General features: G+C 35.0%; 1 protein-coding gene across 3 annotated transcripts in view; it reads left to right on the top strand.

Moving 5' to 3' along the window:
- Positions 1–21642, top strand: part of LOC131675541 (uncharacterized) — a 459806-nt gene that overhangs the window by 264177 nt on the left and 173987 nt on the right. For all 3 annotated transcript variants that reach the window (XM_058954555.1, XM_058954556.1, XM_058954557.1), the window contains one exon: positions 17392–17565. In XM_058954555.1, the coding sequence (XP_058810538.1) occupies positions 17392–17565 (174 nt within the window). The remainder of the gene's footprint in view (positions 1–17391; positions 17566–21642) is intronic.

Here is a 21642-nt window from a genome sequence, read left to right as displayed (position 1 = left end):
TCTTGATAGAAGAATATCATAATCTTCATTTGCTACTACAGAAATTAAATTACGATACTCATGGGTAGCAGTTAATTAGAAATTAAAAAATCACAACAATTTTATTAGGGCTACAAAGTAGCTTCACAAAGTATCCATGCTTTATTTGTGAATGAGATAGTGAACCCAAGACTAACATTATCTGAACAAAAAATGGCTTTGTGAGGCAAAATATTTTATATGAAAGTCTGATACCCGTGCATATAGTTATTCTTCCACCCTTGCACATTAAGCTTGATCTGGTTAAATAGTTGGTTAAAGCAATGTCAAAATCATCAGACGGAAGTAACGCCATGATGTATATCTTAAGGAAGACTCCAAAACTTTTAGAAGCAAAGATTAACGAAGGTGTGTTTGATGATCCATAAATAAGAGATCTGTTACAAGAAGAAGAGTTTCATGACAGCGGAGAAATGAGCAGCATGACAGAGTTTCAGGGAAGTTCAAGAAAAATTTTTAAGAAATAATAAAGATGATGATTACTAAAATATTGCAGATAAAATGCTGAGCAGTTACAAAGACATGGGTTGTTCAATGAATTTGATGATTCATTTTCCCCATTCTCATGTTATTTAATTCTCTAAAAACTTGGGAGACGTCAGCAAAGAGCAAGGAGAGAGAGTTCACTAAAACTTCAAAGACATGGAAAAGCGATATCAAAGTTATTGGGATGTAAATATGATGGAAGACTCGGTTGGTCTCTCTAGAGAAGTAGTACTTCTCAACAAAAACGAAAATCTCTTCACAGATCTTTTGCAAACAAGAGAACGCGTTACTCGTAATTTTTCTTTTAATGTGAGCAAAATGCTCACATTTTATAATGCATATTCATTCAAATACATACTGAAATGAAGCTTTCTATCATTGATCGGTCTTTATCCCGATCTGCTTGGGTCACAAGGATCCTAAAATTGGATGCAGGACACGAAAATATATGATTCAAGCACATAAAATATCTCAAATTCTTATTTATATGAGTCCAAAGCCATTCGAGTCTATCTGTCTTTTGTTTAATCCCCCAGAAGACCCTCAAGAATCAGTTGAAAAAAAACCAGAGATACGAGGGGGGTCAATAAGTCTTTACAAAATTCAAGAGATGGCGCTCATCACGCTAAAATTATGATGTTTTTGGCAAGCAATACTACTAACTAGATATCGTACAAAGTTTCAGCTCGATTCGTTAAGTCATTTTTTTGCGAGCGATGGTTGAACAGAAAGTTATTGGTTTATTTTGTAATGCGGTTCATTACAAGGCCTTTCCTGAGTGCTGCATTATTTGCAACACCTCAGAAAGGCCATCCCCGTCCCTTGCCGCCCCGAAACCGGTTGAATAAAATAAAGATAAACGCGCCCTATACAGAACAATTACTCTTTTTTATGTCCGAACAACCACGCCGGAGATATAGATAAAACAAACTCGTCAAACGCGATCCGACGGACGCTCAAAGAGCAGACAGAAAAAAAAGGAGCGCACCACGGAAAAAGAGAGCGCACGCACAGACTCACTCACATACACTCCCGACCATGTGTTGCCGACCGGCGAAAGAAAAATGCAAAACTTGACTGGGAAATGCAACGGAAATGCATGTTGATGATACATGCAGATCCGTTACACTCCCAGACACCCACACTAACACTCACGAGGCACTGACACTCCTGGGGCGAGCAGAAAATCGCCGATGAAGTGGCAGCCGGCATTCAGCTGTGTCGGGCTGCCGAACACCATCGGCGACATCCTGAGCGCCACACACAAGAAATACAGCAACCACACACACAAGCACCCGGGAGAACATCACTGAACCGACACGGAAGCGCCCCAGGAGGCGCTCCAACAACCGACACAAGGACACGAGGCGTACGCGCTAGAAACGGAGCGGCCAGCTTGAAGCGCCGAGACAGACTGAGAGCGAGCGAGCGAGACAGAGCGAGCGAAGTAGACTAAGCAAGAGCGAGCGAGACAGACTGAGACAGAGCGAGCGAGACAAACTGAGACAGAGCGAGCGAGACAGAGCGAGCGAAATAGACTAAACAAGAGCGAGCGAGACAGACGATACAAAATGATAGATAGAATAATATGCAAATGCGCAGATGAGGGCGCTACAAATGAAACGGCGTATATTATATACGTATCTATGACACAATAAAATTAAAATTATAATTGGAAAATAATGAGCGTGGAATAAATACCGAATTGTCAAATTCGCACGCGACCGACACCCCTATTATGATAGCGAGCGACAACTACCCACTTTAGGTTTAAATAATAATTTAACTGACCGAATTCGAACCTCTGACAAAATGCGCTAGTGACGTTACGACCAATTAGCAAATTAGAATAAAATTTGATTTCCGTCCGGATAGACAAATAGATAAGAGTAGGGGTAGATCCTTTCCAACAACTAACGATAGCTACCTTAGTGGGGGGTGAGAGAGGGTAAATAACGACGAAAGTAGGAGAGCTAAGGAGGGCGCTGTATCCTTCTAATTTACATACGGACCAATAATAAAATATTCGGAGGGCGCTACCGATATCCGAATTAGTATACCGACCAATAATAACATTTCTTCACGGAAAGAGGAGAAGAAAAGCGATCTTTGACCGCGAGAAGCCGATTCTCGTCCATTTTGCCACTGGATCTCTCGATAGAAGGAGCCTCTGTCAGATAATCTTGCCGCAGGATTACTAGTGCTAGACGCCATCCATTTTTCTTTTGCCAATTTTGTTCGCCAAAAACGCAAGGAACGGTCGTAAGTAGGCAAAGTGCCACTCACTTTTATTTAATCACGGAGTACGGGAATAAATTGCTCAGTGCCGTAGGTCGTCGCGACGCGTGGATCCGTCGACGCCGGTGCCTATCGAATCGCACTGACCTGTCCGCCATTCCGGAGACATAAAGTGAGTGTTAGGTTTTACGAAAGAAAGATTGTGATTTAGGATTCGCGCTGACCTTTCGTTAGCTGTTTATTATGAACGTAGGTTTAACCGAATAAAATTTGTCTTGATTATTTAGTTGTGTTGACCTTCCCGCCATTTCGCAAACCGAATGTGAGCGTTAGGATTAACCAATGAAAATTGAGATCTAGGATACTCGCGCTGACCTTTCGCTGACAAATTGTTGCGAAAGTAGAATTAGCCAAATAAACTCGCCCTGCCTATTTAATCGTGCTGACCTTGCCGCCATTTCCCAGATCTAAAGTACGTGTTAGGTTTATACGAATTAGAAGCAGTGGTTAAGTTATTCGCGCTGACCTTTCGCTGACAAGTTATTACGAGAGTAGGATTAGCCGAATAGGATTGCCGTGCTGACCTTTCCGCCATTTCATGAACCGAGCGTGAGCGGTAAGATCAGACAAAGGAAATTCGCGATTGAATTATTTGCGCTGACCCTCCCTCTTTGTTAATCGAAGACCGACCGGAAAATTATTAACGTTCCGATTAATTTGTATCCTTACGGATTTATGAATATTCAGAATTTTACCGACCATATTCACTCCGATCTCTTATGTGAGAATTATTAATGCATCAATAAAGTGATTAATTATCTTTATATATAAAATTTACTTTGATATCCTACCTCTATTGCATGCTAGCGATTTTCAGCCGCGAGCGGTTACATACGGGTACCACTAATTCGCTGTATTTTCGGGTCACTCGATAGGTAACATACGCGCGAATTCTAACGTCCTCACGACCTGAATTAAGGAGCCATCACCTGAGCTGCCGGCATACCATAATTAAGGAGGAAAATTGGAAACGAGAGTTGGACACCGAGGCCTGAAGTGAGGATACCACGCGTATCCCCCGTCTGCCCACTCTGCGCAGTCGCCGTTAGGCAAACCGGGATACGCGACAACCCTACTGGCCTTACCCCCGACGATCGCCGTAATTAGCCGACGGTCTGGCGCCCTAAATAATCGGGGGTAGACCCAAACAGGCCTTGTGGCGGAAGAAACTCGGAGCGCGGTCAAAACCCCCGAAATTCCCTGCCATAATTTAAAAAATGGAAAAAACAGAATTTCGAGCGATGATAAAACATTTTCATTTGAAAGGCTTTACACCAAAAGAAATCACAGTTGAGTTAAACGCCGTTCATGGCAAGTCTGCCCCTGTGTTTAAGACTGTTTATAACTGGGTAAATGAAATTAAATCCAGCCGTACAACAACAAAAGATGAACTTCGTTGAGGACGCCCCGTAGAAGTGAGTACGCCCGAAATGCTCAACAAAATCCACGATATGGTGTTAAGTGATAGAAGATTAAAATTGCGATAATTAGTTGAGACCACAGGAGTATCAAAGGGTATAATGATTTCAATTTTGCATGAAAAATTGGGGATGAAAAAATATCAGCAAGAGGGGTGCCGCGTTTGCTTACTGTTGAAAACAAACGAATCCGCGTGTTCACCTCTGAGGCTCTTTTGGCACACATACGTCGTAATCCGGAAGACTTATGGCGTCGACTCGTAACTGTAGACGAAACATGGGTACACCACTGCACTCCTGAAACCAAAGAACAGTCCAACCAATGGATTACCGGAGGAGAACCAGCCCCAAAGAAGGCAAAGATAGTAAAGTCAGCTGGCAAGATTATGGCCTCGGTTTTCTGGGATGCTTATGGAATCATCTACATTGACTACTTGGAAAAGGGCTAGACGATCACTGGATAATATTATGCGTCATTATTAGGTTAACTGAAAGAAAAAATCAGAGAAAAATGCCCTCACTTAAACAAAAAAAATGCCTCTTTCTTCAAGACAATGCTCGAGTTCACACGTGTGCAGGTTCTAGGGCAAAAATTAACGATTTAAAGTTCGAATTAATTGACCATCCACCATATTCGCCTGATTTGGCTCCCAGTAACTTTTTCTTATTTCCTAACCTTAAAAAATGGCTTGCCGGACAACGATTCACGTCGAATGAAGAAGTCATCGCCGAAACAAATGCCTATTTTGAGGGTTTTCAGAAATCATATTTTTCTGATGGCTTAGAAAAACTGGAAGGCCATTTAATAAAATGTATCAACCTTCAAGGAGGTTAGGTTGAAAAATAAAAAAATTACATACGCAAAACTTTTTTTTCTTTTTTTTTGTAAAGACTTATTGACCCCCCCACCTCGTACGTAATCAAATGTAAAATTTCCCAATCTTTTCGAATCCGTGATTAGAAGTAGGGGGGGGGGGGGGGGGTACCGGTGAAATTTTAGCCTAGACTTTAAAAAATCATTTTTTAATTTATTATTTCTTTCATTTTTTTAAGAAAAAATTTAGATTTTTTTAAATCTATACGTGAAAATGTTTTTTCTTACACAAAGTACTCACAAAGTAATTTTGAGTTGAAAATCTTAAAAATTGAGGAAGTAGTAGTATTTTTTCCTTTGGGCCTTCCCATTTTGTTTTCCATAAAATTTGAACATAGTTCTTTTTTACCATAATATACACAGGAAACCTAAAATAGTTATAAAAATGTTATCTTCATAATAGACTACCAGAATATAGAGTAAGGTGCAACTCTTATGACATTATAAATTTTTGACAATACTATAAAAAAATGAATAAAAGAAGTCTGGTAAGTGAGAAAAAGGTAACCTATATTTTGTATTTATGTATATTAGACCTCATACGCACGGTAGATGCGCGAATAATAAATATCACGTCAAAATAAACCAGCATCATAGCTTACACCTTCACTTTCGAGTATAGATTCTTGTCTTTGAGATTTGGGAAAATCACCTTCGGATGAACTTCTTTACATTTTGCGGAATTCCACTCTGCAGCTTGCTGCAGTGCTGATGTGTCTTTTTTTGATGATGCTTTAGCGCTTATATAACCAAATGCAAGTCCCAGTTCCTGCATTACTTGTGAAATAAGTTTCTAAGTGCCAGATTATATTCACAAATACTTATAGAAGTTATTATTTTCACTCTCTTTGCAGAAACATACGTTTTTTCAGCGCATCTGTTTCATATAATGCTGTGTAGGCCTTCATTGGCATTTTGTGCCAGACATCGAGTACATCGTGTCAGTAATGATTCATCAATCAGGCGAGCATAAAGAAGAATTATTTTTTCCAAACGAAGTTCATTTATTGGTGTATTTATATTAGAAGCATGAGTTCCAGAATCAGTTCCTTTTGCTAATGCTGATTAACCCATTAACGACCAAAATGCTCAATTTTTTTGTCGATTTTCAACGCGTTTTTTTCGGTAGTCATAGGCCTAAAAAATTTTTGCAAACACGTATTTGGATGGGAAATTTAAAGCTCTTTCAGAATCTTTTTTCAAAATTGCGATTGATTGCGTTATAAAAAAGTTATAGCCAATTAAACAATAAAAACCTGAAAAATTTTGCGAAAAATCAAGTTTGCGATTTTTTTTAGCAATGTTACCGCTACTAGAAAATCATCAAACAAATATGATCAGAGGTGATCACGACTATCAAAGTATCTCCAGGACTTTTAGTGGAATTTTTGAACCACTTCTTCCAACAAAATGGTGGCAAAATAAAAAAAAATCCATAAAAAACATTTCTCATTTTTTGTCTCGGAAACCATTAAGTTTAGATAAAAAGTTCATTGAACAAAAAAGTCTTAGAATTAAACGAGAAATACGCCTGAATTTTTTCAGAATTTTCTGAGGCGATTTTTGAATTTTCGGAGAATACGGAAAATCCATTTTTCGAAAATCATCTCCAAAAATTCTGAAAAAATTCAGGCATGTTTCCTGATGAATTCTAAGACTTTTTGTTCTATAAACTTTTCCTCTAGACTCAATAGTTTTCGAGATAAAAAGTAAGTTAAGTTATAATCTTAGCAGCGTTAATATTTCTGATACAGAATAAAGAACAGCCATTCAACAATAATATAATAATGTTTTGCCTTTTTATGTGTATACAAGTGCAGTTTGTATAGCGTATACTAATATACACATATCAAAAAAGCAATTCAGAAAATTGTATGTGAGCTCATTTTTATTACTTACTAGTCTCTTGTTATTTTGAGACCATACAGTAAATCGAATCGAAAAGATTATTTTCGCTTTCTAAAGTCTAGGTTTGACAAGAAGCATTGAAAACTGTAGTAATTATTTTCATTAGGTATTTTTATTATTTTATATAACATGTCGCAAAAACGTAAAAGACGTTCCACTCGCTCCCATGAAATGTACGAAATTGATACTTCAAAGAACACTTACGATGATATAGTTACCCTTCCAAATCCTTACAATTCTGGTTCTGATGGATCAGATTTCGATACTGATTCGGATGATGAAATTTCGAATATAACGTACACAGAAGCTTGTAAAACATATATTGAAACTCAAACTAAATTAGAAAGAACGCATGAGTTCCAGTGGATGGAAGGAGAAAAAAAGTATAATGATAATTTGAAAGACAAAATTTTATTGAAAGACTCGGTAAAAAATAAAATACAAGAAATGGAGCCAGTAGAACTGTTTGAAACATTTTTCTCAACTGAAATGAAGCAATATATTATAGATGCTTGCAAAGAAAATAATTTTGATTTAAAGTTAAAAGACTTAAATAAATTCGTGAAAATAATCATTTTGACTTCATTGAACAAAAGGAAATCTCAGAGGGATTACTGGTCACGTGATCCTTTTTTATCTTGTAACGTTGTTTCTTCTGCTGTCACGTAATAAATTTGAAGAGATCAAATCAAAATTAAAATATTCACAAACGAAAGATAAATATCCAACTGACTATGCTTGGCGTGTCCGTTCACTATTCAACCTATTTGAAATTAAGATTATGAAGTTCGGTGTGTGGAGAACTGCTCTTTCCATCGATGAAATGATGGCTAAGTCTTATGCTAGGACGGTTCTAAAACAATTCATTCGAGAAAAACCCATACAATTTGGTCTCAAATTCTGGGGTCTTTGTACTTCCGATGGTTTTGTATTAGGTCTTGACTTATACTGCGGAAGAAATTCTACAACGGGAAGTAAATTTAGTAAGTGTGCATTACGTTCTCGCGTTGTCATGAATTTATTAGAAAAGTTTTTTCGTGTTATATCTCCGGGCAAAATATCTATGTTCCATCTTTATTTTGATAATTATTTCACAAGCTTAGATCTCGCTGTGCATTTGAAGAAGCTTGGGCTAAAATGTACAGGTACTATTAGAGAAGATAGAGTCAAAGATAAAAATGTTCTAAATAAAAAAGCTCAAAGAGGTGAGTATGCCGTGAAGCACGATAAGAACAGTGGTATAAATTACATCACTGTGATGGATTCAAAACCAGTTTCGATAATTTCTACTGCTGCAGGGGTAACTTCATTATCCTTTTCAAAGAGATACAGCAAGAAGGAAAAAAAGTTGAAATACCTTTTCCGAGGGCTATTGGCGTCTATAACAGTTTTATGGGTGGCAATGATGTCCACGACGGACATTGTAACAATTTACTTCCGAGTATTCGTTCAAAAAAGTGGACGTGGGTAGTTTTTTTAAGACTAATTCAAGCTTCGATTGTAAATGCTACTGTACTATTCAATGCTGTCAATGATGAGAAAAAAAGGGTTGGAACAAAAGATTTTGCACTTTCAATAGCTAAAAATTACATGACGCAGAGACAATGCAAAAAAGAGAAACACAATATGTCCAAACAAACAAAACTCAAACTTTGTTCTTATTGTTCCGTAAGAACGAGAATTATCTGTGAAAAATGTAATTTATCGATTTGTGTTGAATGTTTCAAAAAAAAACACTGAAAAATTCGTATTGCAGTGAGAGGCAAGGGGATTCACTCAAATCAAGCACCCCAAAGGAGACAAAGTCCTCGTCGTTGTCTCTAGGTCATGCTAAGAGTAGAACGTTTTTATCTCGAAAACTATTGAGTTTGGAGAAAAAGTTTTAGAATTTATCAAGGAACACGCATGAATTTTTTCAGAATTTTTGGAGATGATTTTGGAAAAATGGATTTTCCGTATTCTCCGAAAATTCAAAAATCGCCTCGGAAAATTCTAAAAAAATTCAGGCGTATTTTTCGTTTAATTCTAAGACTTTTTTTTGTTCAATGAACTTTTTATCTAAACTTAATGGTTTCCGAGACAAAAAATGAGAAATGTTTTTTATGGATTTTTTTTTATTTTGCCACCATTTTGTTGGAAAAAGTCGTTCAAAAATTCCACCAAAATTCCTGGAGATACTTTGATAGTCGTGATCACCTCTGATCGTATTTGTTTGATGATTTTTTAGCGGTAACATTGCTAAAAAAAATCGCAAACTTGATTTTTCGCAAAATGTTTCATGTTTTAATTGTTTAATTGACTATAACTTTATTATAACGCAATCAATCGCAATTTTGACAAAAGATTCTGAAAGAGTGTTAAATTTCCCATCCAAATACGTGTTTGCAAAAATTTCTTATGCCTATGACTACCGAAAAAAACGCGTTGAAAATCGACAAAAAAATTGAGCATTTTGGTCGTTAATGGGTTAATCAAAACACTACGATGGCTCTCCTTTTGGACAATGTGAATGCTGAGGCTTTTCGTCAATGGTATAGTGGTAGATAGACGCATATATGGCTTCTTTCATATTCCGTAAATAATACATAAGTTTACATATAAGAAAATTGAAAAAATAGAAAATCAATATGCTAATGCTCAAGCACATAGAAAAAGTTGTTTATATGTATCTTTATTTCTATAAATTGCTTTTTTGTAATATTCTGTTAGTTTTCTTATTGTTGTGTCTTTTAGTTGTTTATAACCCATGCCTCCCAGAGTAGTTTTTCTGCTTCTTTGTTTTTTCACAATATTTTCTATACCTATATAAATCCTGCAAAAAAATGGATGATAAATATACCTTATCCGAATTGTGCCATATTATGTAGAAAACAGAATTGATACGAAATATACGAATACATCGCATACAAATATAATTAATATCAAAATCAACTATGAATCCCATAATCAAATCAATAACGCTAGCAAATCCAACTTTTGATCGAAAGCCTCTAGTTGGTCATGAACCGCCATAACTTACGCTTAAATTTATTTTGTCCTCTGAATCTTTCTTCATTGGATTATTATAATTACCAAGACTATTTTCAATATGTTTATCATGAGAATCCGTTTCCAAATCATCATCAAGTTCATTATCATTAGAATATAATTTTTAATTTTCCTCAGTTTCATTATCAACTAACTCAGAATCACAATCAGAATTGACATTTTTATATGTATTTTTCGTAATACCCTGACATTCATCTAAAATCACTTTGGTAGATTCATCAACAACATTTTTTATAAGTTGCATATTTTCTTGAAAAGTATCAAGGGAGTAAGATCGCACATTCATAATAATTGTACATTGTTGAATGCACGAATATCTTTTTTCTGCATATAACTATGCCAAACTAAATATACATCAAAAGAAACTTAACTACTAGTTTTTTTGCAACATCGTTTTGATGTATAAACTTAAGATTTGATAGTAGATGGATATACATTTATCTCCGCAGTAAGACCATATTTCAACGCTACTCTCGGAGAAAACTCCCAACACGTTAAATGCAATTCAAAACTTAAAGTATTTTGATTACAATCTGCATTTTGATAATAATGATAATAATTGTGTAAAATTAAATAAAATATATACTCAGATTTCTCTATCTTTTCTTCAGCATGAGTTTCACCAATGTTTTCTTTAGGATAAGATTCATACTACTTTTTTACAGTATGAGATTTATCTATCGTTTTTTCAGTACTTTTTTCTTGGCTAATGCTAACACTAGAATCAAATTTTGTTTGAGATCTTATCTTTCTTACATATGATATATTTTTTTAAATTAGCATTACTATCACTAATAATTTCTTCTTTGTCTATTTTGGCTTTCTTACATCTCTTCTTTGCGAGTTCACTAAAATTTACTGGGTGCCTTTTACGTCGAGGCATACCTGATAATAACCGTTACTGGTATTTCACAACATTGATTCACAATTTTGATAAAGGTTCATAATTTGTTATTTTATATAATTATTGTAACAGGTTACCGTTTATTCGCAAATCCCGGGTAATTGTAGTTATCAATACGGCCAAACGGTGCTCTGCTAGCTGTATGCTTCGAGCACACTAACTCACCTTGTTCCGGTGTACGCATGCGCCGAGTGCTCTCAGCGATCTAACTAAGATGTGCGAACTTTCCGCAAGGGGCGCTGATGCGCTTGTTTGCCAGCGCTCCGTCGGCCACTGCAGACAACTCGGTCGACGAATAGCCCCTTCTATAGTATTCGCGATCTGTGTTGGACTACCGGCGCGTTCGAATCAAATGTAAACAATAACACCGACAAGGTGAGACGAAATAATAAGATCGTCTCTTATTGATGTTCAACCACTTTATTTGACGAAATTAACCTGTACAAGGGACGATTTGCCGAGAGTCTGAACGCACGCTGTATCGACACAATAGTTTGAACGGGGAGAGAGAGAGTAGATTTCGCGGACGTCGCGGACTAGTCGCACGCACGCTACCTAAAAACTCACCGCGCACGCTGCGCGGGATCGCACGCAAAACGTAATACAAAGTGCAGCGCACTTACCGTTGATTTGATGAGTATACGGTGGCCAACCGTATCCAGTTACGCTAAAAAGGACGAACTGCCTTTGCAACCGCCCCTTCGTTGCTGTTGTTACGTTGCGCTGTGGGTGCAACTGAGGTTGAGGTCTCTGCTGCCGACGTCGCACACGTTATGCAGTGTGCGCACTCGTCACTCCACTCACAAATTATCTCTTTAGTCCTGCTCTAACTCCCTGGATATCACTCGGAAGGAAAAACACGCCGTTGCTTCAAATGTAATAAGCAGCGATGTCGCCGGACTGAGGAACACAGTCATACTGGCTCGCTACCTCTCCCCTCCCGGTCATTGCCTCTAACGCGCCCTCTCTCTCTCTCTAACCTAAGCTGATCACGGCTATTACAATTAGCCACGCTCGACAGTCTACGCGAGTCCTAACGATTTTCGGCAATCGTTGCATTATATATATTACACATATACTTATATATACTACACATAAAGTACAGTACACCCATGAATATGCGAGGCACGTATGCAACAATAATGTTTCATTAATACTACTACACTTTTCGTGTATCTGTAATGAACGAAAAACAATTAGATTTCATTTTTTCGAAAAGAAAATGGGAAGGCCCGAATGAAAAAATACTACTACTTTCTCAATTTTTGAGATTTTTCACTCAAAATTTTTTTGCGAGTAATAAATCTAAATTTTTTCTTAAATAAAAAATTAAATAGCGCTAAAAAATTTTTTTTATAAAAATAGGTTAGATTATTGAATTCAACATGCTAAAAGATGCCATGGAAAAAAATTTCTAGCTTTCTACGATTTTTTAAAGTCTAAGCTGAAATTTCAAATCGCAATCAACTATTATCAAGAAAACTATTACTTATGATTTTGATGGGAGGACTTTTTTTATTCCCTTTATGATCCTGTGTTATTTTCATTTCTATCGATTTGCCTCTTAACGTTTCATTTTTTTTTTTTCATTTATTTCACTTGGTCTCTATCACTCATTATAATTCTTACGATGAGAGTGCTGAGAGTTAAATTACGAACTCTGTTAATTTTTTAAGGACTTTTATTTCAAAATTCTAAGAAATATTATTATTTTTATAAAAAAATTTTGGAATATATTATTTATTTTAGCAGAAACTATCAAAACATATGAAAAAATAAGTATAAAGATAATAAGATAATTTAACCTATTAATAAAACAATGAAATATTTATTTGGTAGAATTAATTTAATGCATTTTGGGAAGTTGGAAAGAGTGACGACTATGTAGTAATGTACTTTATCACAGGTATGTTATTTTCTTAAAAATATAAAGTATTTTATCAATCAGTAATATTTATGAATTTGGAAAAATTCTATTTAAACTATTCAACAATGCCGTGTACGGAAAAATATGGAAAATGAAGAGAAACACATCGATTTGAAATTCATGAACAAATGGAAAGAGTGATATGGTGTCTAATAGCTTAACCAAATTTCCATAGTAGAGATATTTTCGAAGATGAGCTGGCGGCGATTCAACTCTTGTAACCAGAAATAATAGTGGAAAAACCCATATATGTATCGGTCTTGCTGTCCTAGACTTGTCGAAAACTCTGGTGTATCGATTCCACTATGACTATATGGCTAGTGCTTTGAGTGAGCATTGTAAATTTATACACTGACCTGAATACTCTGGTGTATGACATCACTAATACCGACATTTGTGACGTCATGCGTTGAGATATTCATGAATTAAATACTTTCAATTTTGACGAATAAAATCAGTTCAATATTCCTAAAGCCAATAAGACAGTGGATGGAGTGATGAAAGATGAAAACAACGGTGAAATCATGTTGGAGTTTGTTGCACTCAGTAGTAAAATGTATAGCGTAGGAGATCAGAATAGAAATCCAATAAAAAAAAGGCGAAAGGTCTAAAGAGTTCCATATTGAAAGCTACGATCGTATTTGAAGAGTATGTCAAGTGTCTTCGTGAGAATGCGCTTTAAGTAGAGAGCAACAGATCATCAAATCTTGCCATCATCAGTTATGCAAGAAGAGACAGATAAATGTCGCGCTCAGTGCACATGATGACAATTGGTTCTTGCTTCCTGGTAACATCGACGCGCTTCCTTTGGGTCACTACGGTATTCCATTAGTGAAAAGGGAGGAGATAGAAGTATTGAGAATGGTCTCTGTCGAACCCCCAGCCACCGCTGCCGCCGCCGCTCCAACCGCCGCCACTGTAGCTCCAGTATTGGTTACCGCTATTGAGATACCGATGAATTCAGAGAAGAGAGCAGAGAATAAGGTGGGAGAAATGTTATATCAATCGCAACCACAGATTGTAATGCTCATGCTCGTCGAGAAACATTTCTTGACAGCAGTAATAGCAGCAGTAGCAGCATCCAATGAACAGTAACAGTCTTCTGATTATATTCTAAATTCAATTGCATCAAGGAAAGAAAATTTAATAGAATCTAGATTTGTCGCTAAAATTTCAAAGTTTAGTGATTGAAAGAAAAAACATTATTTACGTTCAAGGTAAATACAAATTATTCTACAAGTAAATTTTTTTCTACAAGATGAATCATTTTTACTAAACTTTTTTGTTTTACGGATGGATCTTACTCAACTAAATATTATTGCACGTGACGAATTTAAGCACATCAAAAAAATTAGTGAATTCACGAAAGGATGTAAATATATAATCACCAATGCAAAGCCAGATGCAACACGATTTGGTGACAAAATCATTGTTGAGATTGACGACGAATTTCAACTGTTTTTGTCATGCAAGCTGTCGAATACAATTACACGAAATCAAAAATTGTTGAATGATTTGATGGAAAACGCCATTAAACTTAATTTATTTATAAATTATCAAGGAGGAAATGGTATGAAATTTACAAGGAGAGTCCGGGAGGTGTCTCTCGCTGATTTTCGTGAAATTTTGCACATCAGTAGAATATCAAAAAATATTGAATAGATGAGTAGATAAGCAATGTATGTCCTGGGACACAAAGGAGCCGACAAAGGATACCGCCAATGCATAAGGGATATGTGTAGAAAACAATTTAAAACTCACCCACCGTTAATAGTAATAGACAGTTTAATAGTAATAGATAAAGCAAAACGACGCATTGATACAAGCTATCGTTGATGTACGTCTAGAGTTTGAAACAAAGAATACATATCACAGGGAACAGCTGCCGATTGTTTGATTTTGCATGATCGTGTGATTGAGTACAATCCTATTAGTGATAATGTTGTAAAACTTGTATAACTATACTTATCACGTGTAATAACTTTTTATGAAAAATAAATCAAACGTGTTTCTAAATACTGTATATTTTATCTTTGTTTTATTCATTTCAACTATGAGCATTGATGTGTTCAGATAGAAACTCGGTTGCTCTGAGAGTAATCATTGTCCACCTGATATAGGATATAAAATTATAGAGGAGAATTAGTGTGATTGAGAAAATAAATAACACTGTAATATCGGTACTGCTATTCATTCTAATGACGCTGTAAAGTTAAAAACTATACAACATATTCTTTCAGCGAAACATACAAATATACAAGACACTTTATGCAAATCAAAAATGTGTTTAGAAAAATTGAATGAATTAATTGATATTCGTTGAAAAAAGCGTGATATGAAATTAATAGAAGTTTACTTTGACATTAACAAGTTAAAATAATTACCTGACTCTACATTTTCTATACAATCAGAATCATCGGTTTTGCAATATAAGGCATCATATTTTTTCTTTTCAACCATTCTTTATCAGCATGGAGCAGAGTAATAGTGTATCATACGAGGTCTGTTTAAAAAGTATCGCGAATTTTGAATATCCGCGGGCTACGTAAATTTGATTTTTTGTTTTTTCATAGCGTTATGTTGGTACTCATGTTCCTTACTTATGCTGACAAGGTCGACTATTTTGAATGTTTAGTTAATTTTTGACAGCTGTTTTGCTTGGATGTGTTTTGGCTCGTCTTCAATTTTTGCCTATTTTAAAAAATGGATCAAAGAATCTGTATTAAATTTTGTATGAAAAACTAAATAAAGTGCGTGGACGCATTCCGAATGTTGACTGTGGCATATGGTGAAGCTACCTTGTATCAAAGCAACGTTCATCGGTAGTACTAAACGTTTTAAGAAGGCTGAGAAGATGTGAACGATGAACATATGCCGGACGCACGAGCACATCAACAACAGACGAAAACATTGATAAAGTGAAGAAAATAGTATTGACCAATCGTCGAATCACCGTTAGAGAAGTTACTAAGGATCTAAACATATGGATTGGCTTATGCCATTTGATTTTAACCAATGATTTGGGCATGAGTCGGATGGCTGCAAAATTCGTGCCAAAACTGCTCAATTTCAACCAAAAACAGCATCCCGTTAACATTGTTCAGGAGATGTTGGACTCGATCCGTGATGACACAAATGTGCTCCAGAGGATCATAATTGGTGATGAATCATGGGTTTATGGTTATGATGTGGAAAAAAAAGCTCAATCATCCCAATGGAAGCTGCCGCATGAGCCAAGACCGAAAAAAGCACGCCAAGTTCGGTCGAGCATGAAAATTTTGTTCACAGATTTCTTTGATTACAGGTGCGTGGTGTATCATAAGTTCTTGCCACAGAGTAGTAAGGTCAATAAGGAATGTTACCTGCAAGTTATTCACAATTTGCGCGAAGCAATCCGCCAGAAACGTCCAGATTTGTGGAAGAACCAAAACTGCACCATGATAACGCCCCTGCTCACACATCGTTGCTTATGCGCAAATATTTGGCCAAAAACAGTAATGGTGCCACAACTACCGTATTCTCCAGACCTGGTCTCCTGTGACTTTTTCCTTTTCCAAAACTGAAGAGGCCCATGAAAGGACGACGCTACGCCACGATTGAGGAGATAAAGATGGCATCGAAGGAGAAACTGAACAAAATCACAAAAAATGATTTTTTTAAGTACTTAGAGGATTGGAAAAAACGTTGGCACAAATGTATTATATCCAAGGGGGATTACTTTGAAGGAGATAAAATAGATATTCATGAATGAATAAATAATTTTTGAAAACATACAAAATTCGCGATAGTTTTTGAACAGACTTCGTACATACGTCTCTCTAACAATAGTTAAAGTTTAAACGATAAGAAAAAAATAAGTCCTCTCAGTGTAAATTATACACTGCAAAATTATTTAGCCAACACTAAATCCATATAACAATCAGAAGGATATAAAAAAATTTGAACTATATACATATAGCATGTTACTTTATACGAATAAATTATTATAATGTACATCAACTTGTTCCTCTACTGTTCAATGACATCCTTATTTTTTTAATAACGGGGTATGCGGCATCAGGCCTGCATATCGATACATAACAGATGCTAACAAGCGATGCCGGTGGAGGGGGGGGGGGGGGGTCATCGGTACACACACAAGATTTGGTAACAAGCGATACCGGTCAAGCAGATTGATCGTCGATAAATATCTGCCGATAAAGCAGCACGGGGCCTACAGGTCGACAACAGGTGATCGATAACGTTAACAATTACCGGTAAGAAAGGAGTTAATTCTCACAAGTTAAGTTAATCAGGATGCCCTTAACCCCTACTACTAATAAACTACTGCTACCGTCCAAAAAATAACTTAATCGCCTTAGGCTATTCATTCCTTTAAACTTATTTTGTCAATTAGTTAAGTTATTTAGGATTTTAGAAAATGTGTTTTTTTATTAAATGTGCCTTAGAACATGAATTAATAATAAACTATCAATTGTGCCATTTGCAGGGAAAGAAAAATTAGGAGTTCCTACAAATGAACTTGTCTCCTTAGTATTAGAATCCGATGGGACTCAGGTAGAAGATGGCGAATATTTCAAGACATTATCGAATAATACCATTCTACTTCTTTTACGCCAGGGAGAGCGATGGTGTCCAACTGGTGTCGACATTATTCAAGCTGGTAAAATTAAAAAGTTCTATATTCATAAATTTTATTTACTTTGGGTCAAAAAATAGTACTATTTTGTTTTGAACGATTAGACTATCATGCCTTAGATGGCATTACGCCTTTATCTATTTTTTTGTATGTAATGTTTTTTAACATGATTATTATTTGATTTTTGTTAGATGGATAAATGACTAAGGTTAGGTGTTGAAATTATTTAACTACTCAATTATGGAAAAAAGCCTTCATTGGTATAAAAAACCTATTTTATTGAATGAAAAATTGAACTGACACTGTAAAACTGAAGTTCTCGAAGGATTGATAAAAATTCACGGAGTTATGTTCCTTACTCACATACACTTACACACCGCGCAATACAATCACACAATGAAAAAACGTGACCGAGATACGTCTTGAAAGAGCCATGTACAGTGCCGGTCAGCCACTTTTACCCCCCCCCCCCCCCCCCACGGGCAAAATCAGTCTAACTTCAAAGTTTTATATCTCTGGTAGAAATTAACGTACAGAGACGCGCGTGGGTGCGTTTGAAAGGTCTTTCGGAGAGCTTTCAAATGATATGATTCACGGTTGCCATCGATTGTTTTTTTAAATTTTGCTACAATTATGCAAAATTGAAAATTCTGAAATTTTTTTATTATTTTTGACAACTAGCCAATTTTGGAAAAAAAATCGTACGAAAATTTGAAGTACACCATTTTTTAGCTACTACCAAGCCCTATCTGAATCACTCATCAAAAATTTATTTTCGTCAAATATGACGCGCGCACGGGCATTTTTTCCTGGAAGTGACAGTTTTTTTCAACATTTTTTATCTCCGTCAAATTGTAACAATCGAAAAAAATTTTATAGGAGAAAAAATGTTTGTTTTTTCACGTAGAATACTGCAATAATTTTTTTTTCGGTTTTTCGAAAAATTTTTTTTTTCGGTTTTTTTCAATTTTTTTTTCTCACAGTCGGTACGCTAAAAAGATGAGAAACCACAAAAAAAAATTTTTTTCCACCCATTCAATAATACTACATAACAAGTATCGTAAATTACATCAAAAAAAAAATCTTTTTTTTTTCGACCTTGAAAAATAATTTAAACCGAAAAAAAAAATTTTTCGAAAAACCGAAAAAAAAATTATTGCAGTATTCTACGTGAAAAAACAAACATTTTTTCTCCTATAAATTTTTTTTGATTGTTACAATTTGACGGAGATAAAAAATGTTGAAAAAAACTGTCACTTCCAGGAAAAAATGCCCGTGCGCGCGTCATATTTGACGAAAATAAATTTTTGATGAATGATTCAGATAGGGCTTGGTAATAGCTAAAAAATGGTGTACTTCAAATTTTCGTACGATTTTTTTTCCAAAATTGGCTAATTGTCAAAAATAATAAAAAAATTTCAGAATTTTCAATTTTGCATAATTGTTGCAAAATTTAAAAAAACAATCGATGGCAACCGTGAGTCATATCATTTGAAAGCTCTCCAAAATACCTTTCACACGCACCTAAGCGCGTCTCTGTACGTTAATTTCTACTAGAGATATAAAACTTTGAAGTTAGACTGATTTTGCCCGTGGGGGGGTAAAAGTGGCTGACCGGCACTGTATATTTTAAAAGGGTGCGAGTAAAGCTCCACAAAAGAGTTGAATGAAAAAAGACAGGAGATTAGCTATATAAACCAATTCCGCTTCTCATACGCCGAAAGGCGAGTAAAGATAACGAAAGCATGTGATGAAATTAGCCGACTGATTGCGATAATTCACCGTTTTATTTTTGTGTTTACTTTGAAATCGAAAGGGTTGCACAATACGTTGTTTTGTATCCTCACTTTTTGTAACTTGGGGGCACGAATGAATGTGAAACATTTAGTTTACGACAAGAAAACGTGTTCATGTGCTGAAAACCAGGACAGTACTCTTGCCAGATTGACGGGCAACCCTGTAGCGAGCGAGCAATTAGCGTCCGGCATACGCTCCCATCACCGGCGCTCCACTTACTCTTATATATAAATGCATTGAAAATTAAGAAATAACATGCGACGATGGAACAATTCAATAGTTATTATAATTATCAGTAATGGTAATAACATGGTATAATTTGTAATTGAGGTTTTCACAGGCTTTAATATTTGAAACTTTTATTCGCACTTTTTCAATATATACTTACAAGTTCTTCTGTTAGAAAATTAGAGCTTTAAAGCCAAAAATATAGTACTTAATATATCATTCATATTATATCGATTTATATTATTATTGAGATTATTGTTATTTTTTTATAATATTTCAAAGAGTACTCAGCCTCTGTATGTCGGGGATCTTGATCCCAATCACGAATGTTCCGCATTATAATCGCTTCCTACTATAACGTGATTTCCTAGTTTATTGAGAAAGCCTGTCCAGTTTCTTTTTGTAATAGTTGTAACGGTCCTATTTATGAGCTGTTATTAAATCATTGCAACTAGTCTAACGTATTAATATGTTTAGTCAAAACAATACATTAAGCGGCGCTAACTCACTGTTTACGCGACTGTATACAAATAAGAGTCGAGTCAAAACAAATAGCGTGACGTCACAAATAATAGACATAGATATAATGAATCATAACATTGAGAAAAATATGTTAATTATAGATAATTTGAATATAACAAAGTATCAATTATATAGATTTTAACATACAGATTCACAATACTTTATTCAATCATAAATTTATAACGAATATCGATATGTAAAGTTAATTTATTTATTAACATATAAAATATTAGAAAAATATAAATAATTTATGTGTAAAATGAATAAGCATAGAACATGAGTAAGAATTGGTTTCATTAATAACAGCTAAATAACAACTGTTATTAATAAATAAACAACAAATAATTTATTTAAACAATAAGCGATATATAGAACGAAAACATTAAGTTAATACTTGATAATGACAATTTTATGATTTAGAAATTTTAGATAATTAACCTAATAATCGCATATTAAGATTAAAAGAAAACCGTTACAAATATGAAAAATTAGTCATAATTCAAATGTTATTAATTAATTTAAATAATTAATTTTGGAAAATACTTCCAAAATTAATTAACTATAAAGTTATATGAAATTTTAATAATTTTCTATTGTAAATAATGTAATATCACGTTAATTAACTTTATTAGTTAATAACTTTTGACGACACTATTGGCGATAATTATATATAGTATAAAATCAACAAATAACCAGTTCTGTAAAATTTACATGTGTAAAAAACTTAATATTAATGGTTATTTACTTGTAAATGAAGAAAAATCATTTCTCAAAATTCGGGAATGTTTCTCGAATTTTCGATGAAATCTCTCCTGCAATAATAAGCGGGAAAATCTGTGTATAAATAGGCCCACCTTTGCACAGGCTAGATTCATTCACTTCTAGCCTTGCAAAGTGAGCGCATGAGTTTGAATAAACTTGGATCAACACCTAAGTTCTTTCTCTCATTGTGATTTACTAAGCAAGACTAACCTTTCCTTATAATTTGAGCTCGACTTATAGAACATCTCGCGCTATAAGAAACTTGGGCCGAATTATATCCTATCCAAGAAAGACTTTAGCTCTGCTTATGGGACAACTCGCACCATAAGAAACTAGGGCATTGTCTGACTTTCCTCGATATTTTATCATTACTTATATATATTTGATTTACTTAATTATTGTATTTGTCTCACTTAGCTATTTTCTTGAAATTAGAGTAAAATCATCGGAAACAAATTCTTACTCATTAGCTAAATTACGAGAGTTCGAATTATTTTTATTTATAAGTGATACGAACATCACATTTGGCGACCGTGACAGGACTCTTGTTACATTAGTTATTGTTAAGTATTTGTCATTTAGTTTATTAGTTTGTTTATTAGTTTGTAATTTTATTGTAAATTGTTATTATGCCGAAAAGAAATAAACATATGCGAGCAGTACTATGTAAGAATGCGTCATTGGAAAAAGAAATAAATGAACTACGTACATTGTATATGGAACTTGCGGAATCGTTTGTTAATTTAGGCAATAATTACAAAAAGAACATGAAATTGTTTGATACTAGTTTAA

This window comes from Phymastichus coffea, unplaced genomic scaffold (assembly GCF_024137745.1).
Source record: "Phymastichus coffea isolate CEN01 unplaced genomic scaffold, Cenicafe_Pcof_1.1 PCOF00025, whole genome shotgun sequence".
NCBI lineage: Eukaryota > Metazoa > Arthropoda > Insecta > Hymenoptera > Eulophidae > Phymastichus > Phymastichus coffea.
The sequence above is the reverse complement of the archived record's forward strand: the minus strand, read 5'-3'. Positions and strand labels throughout refer to the sequence as shown.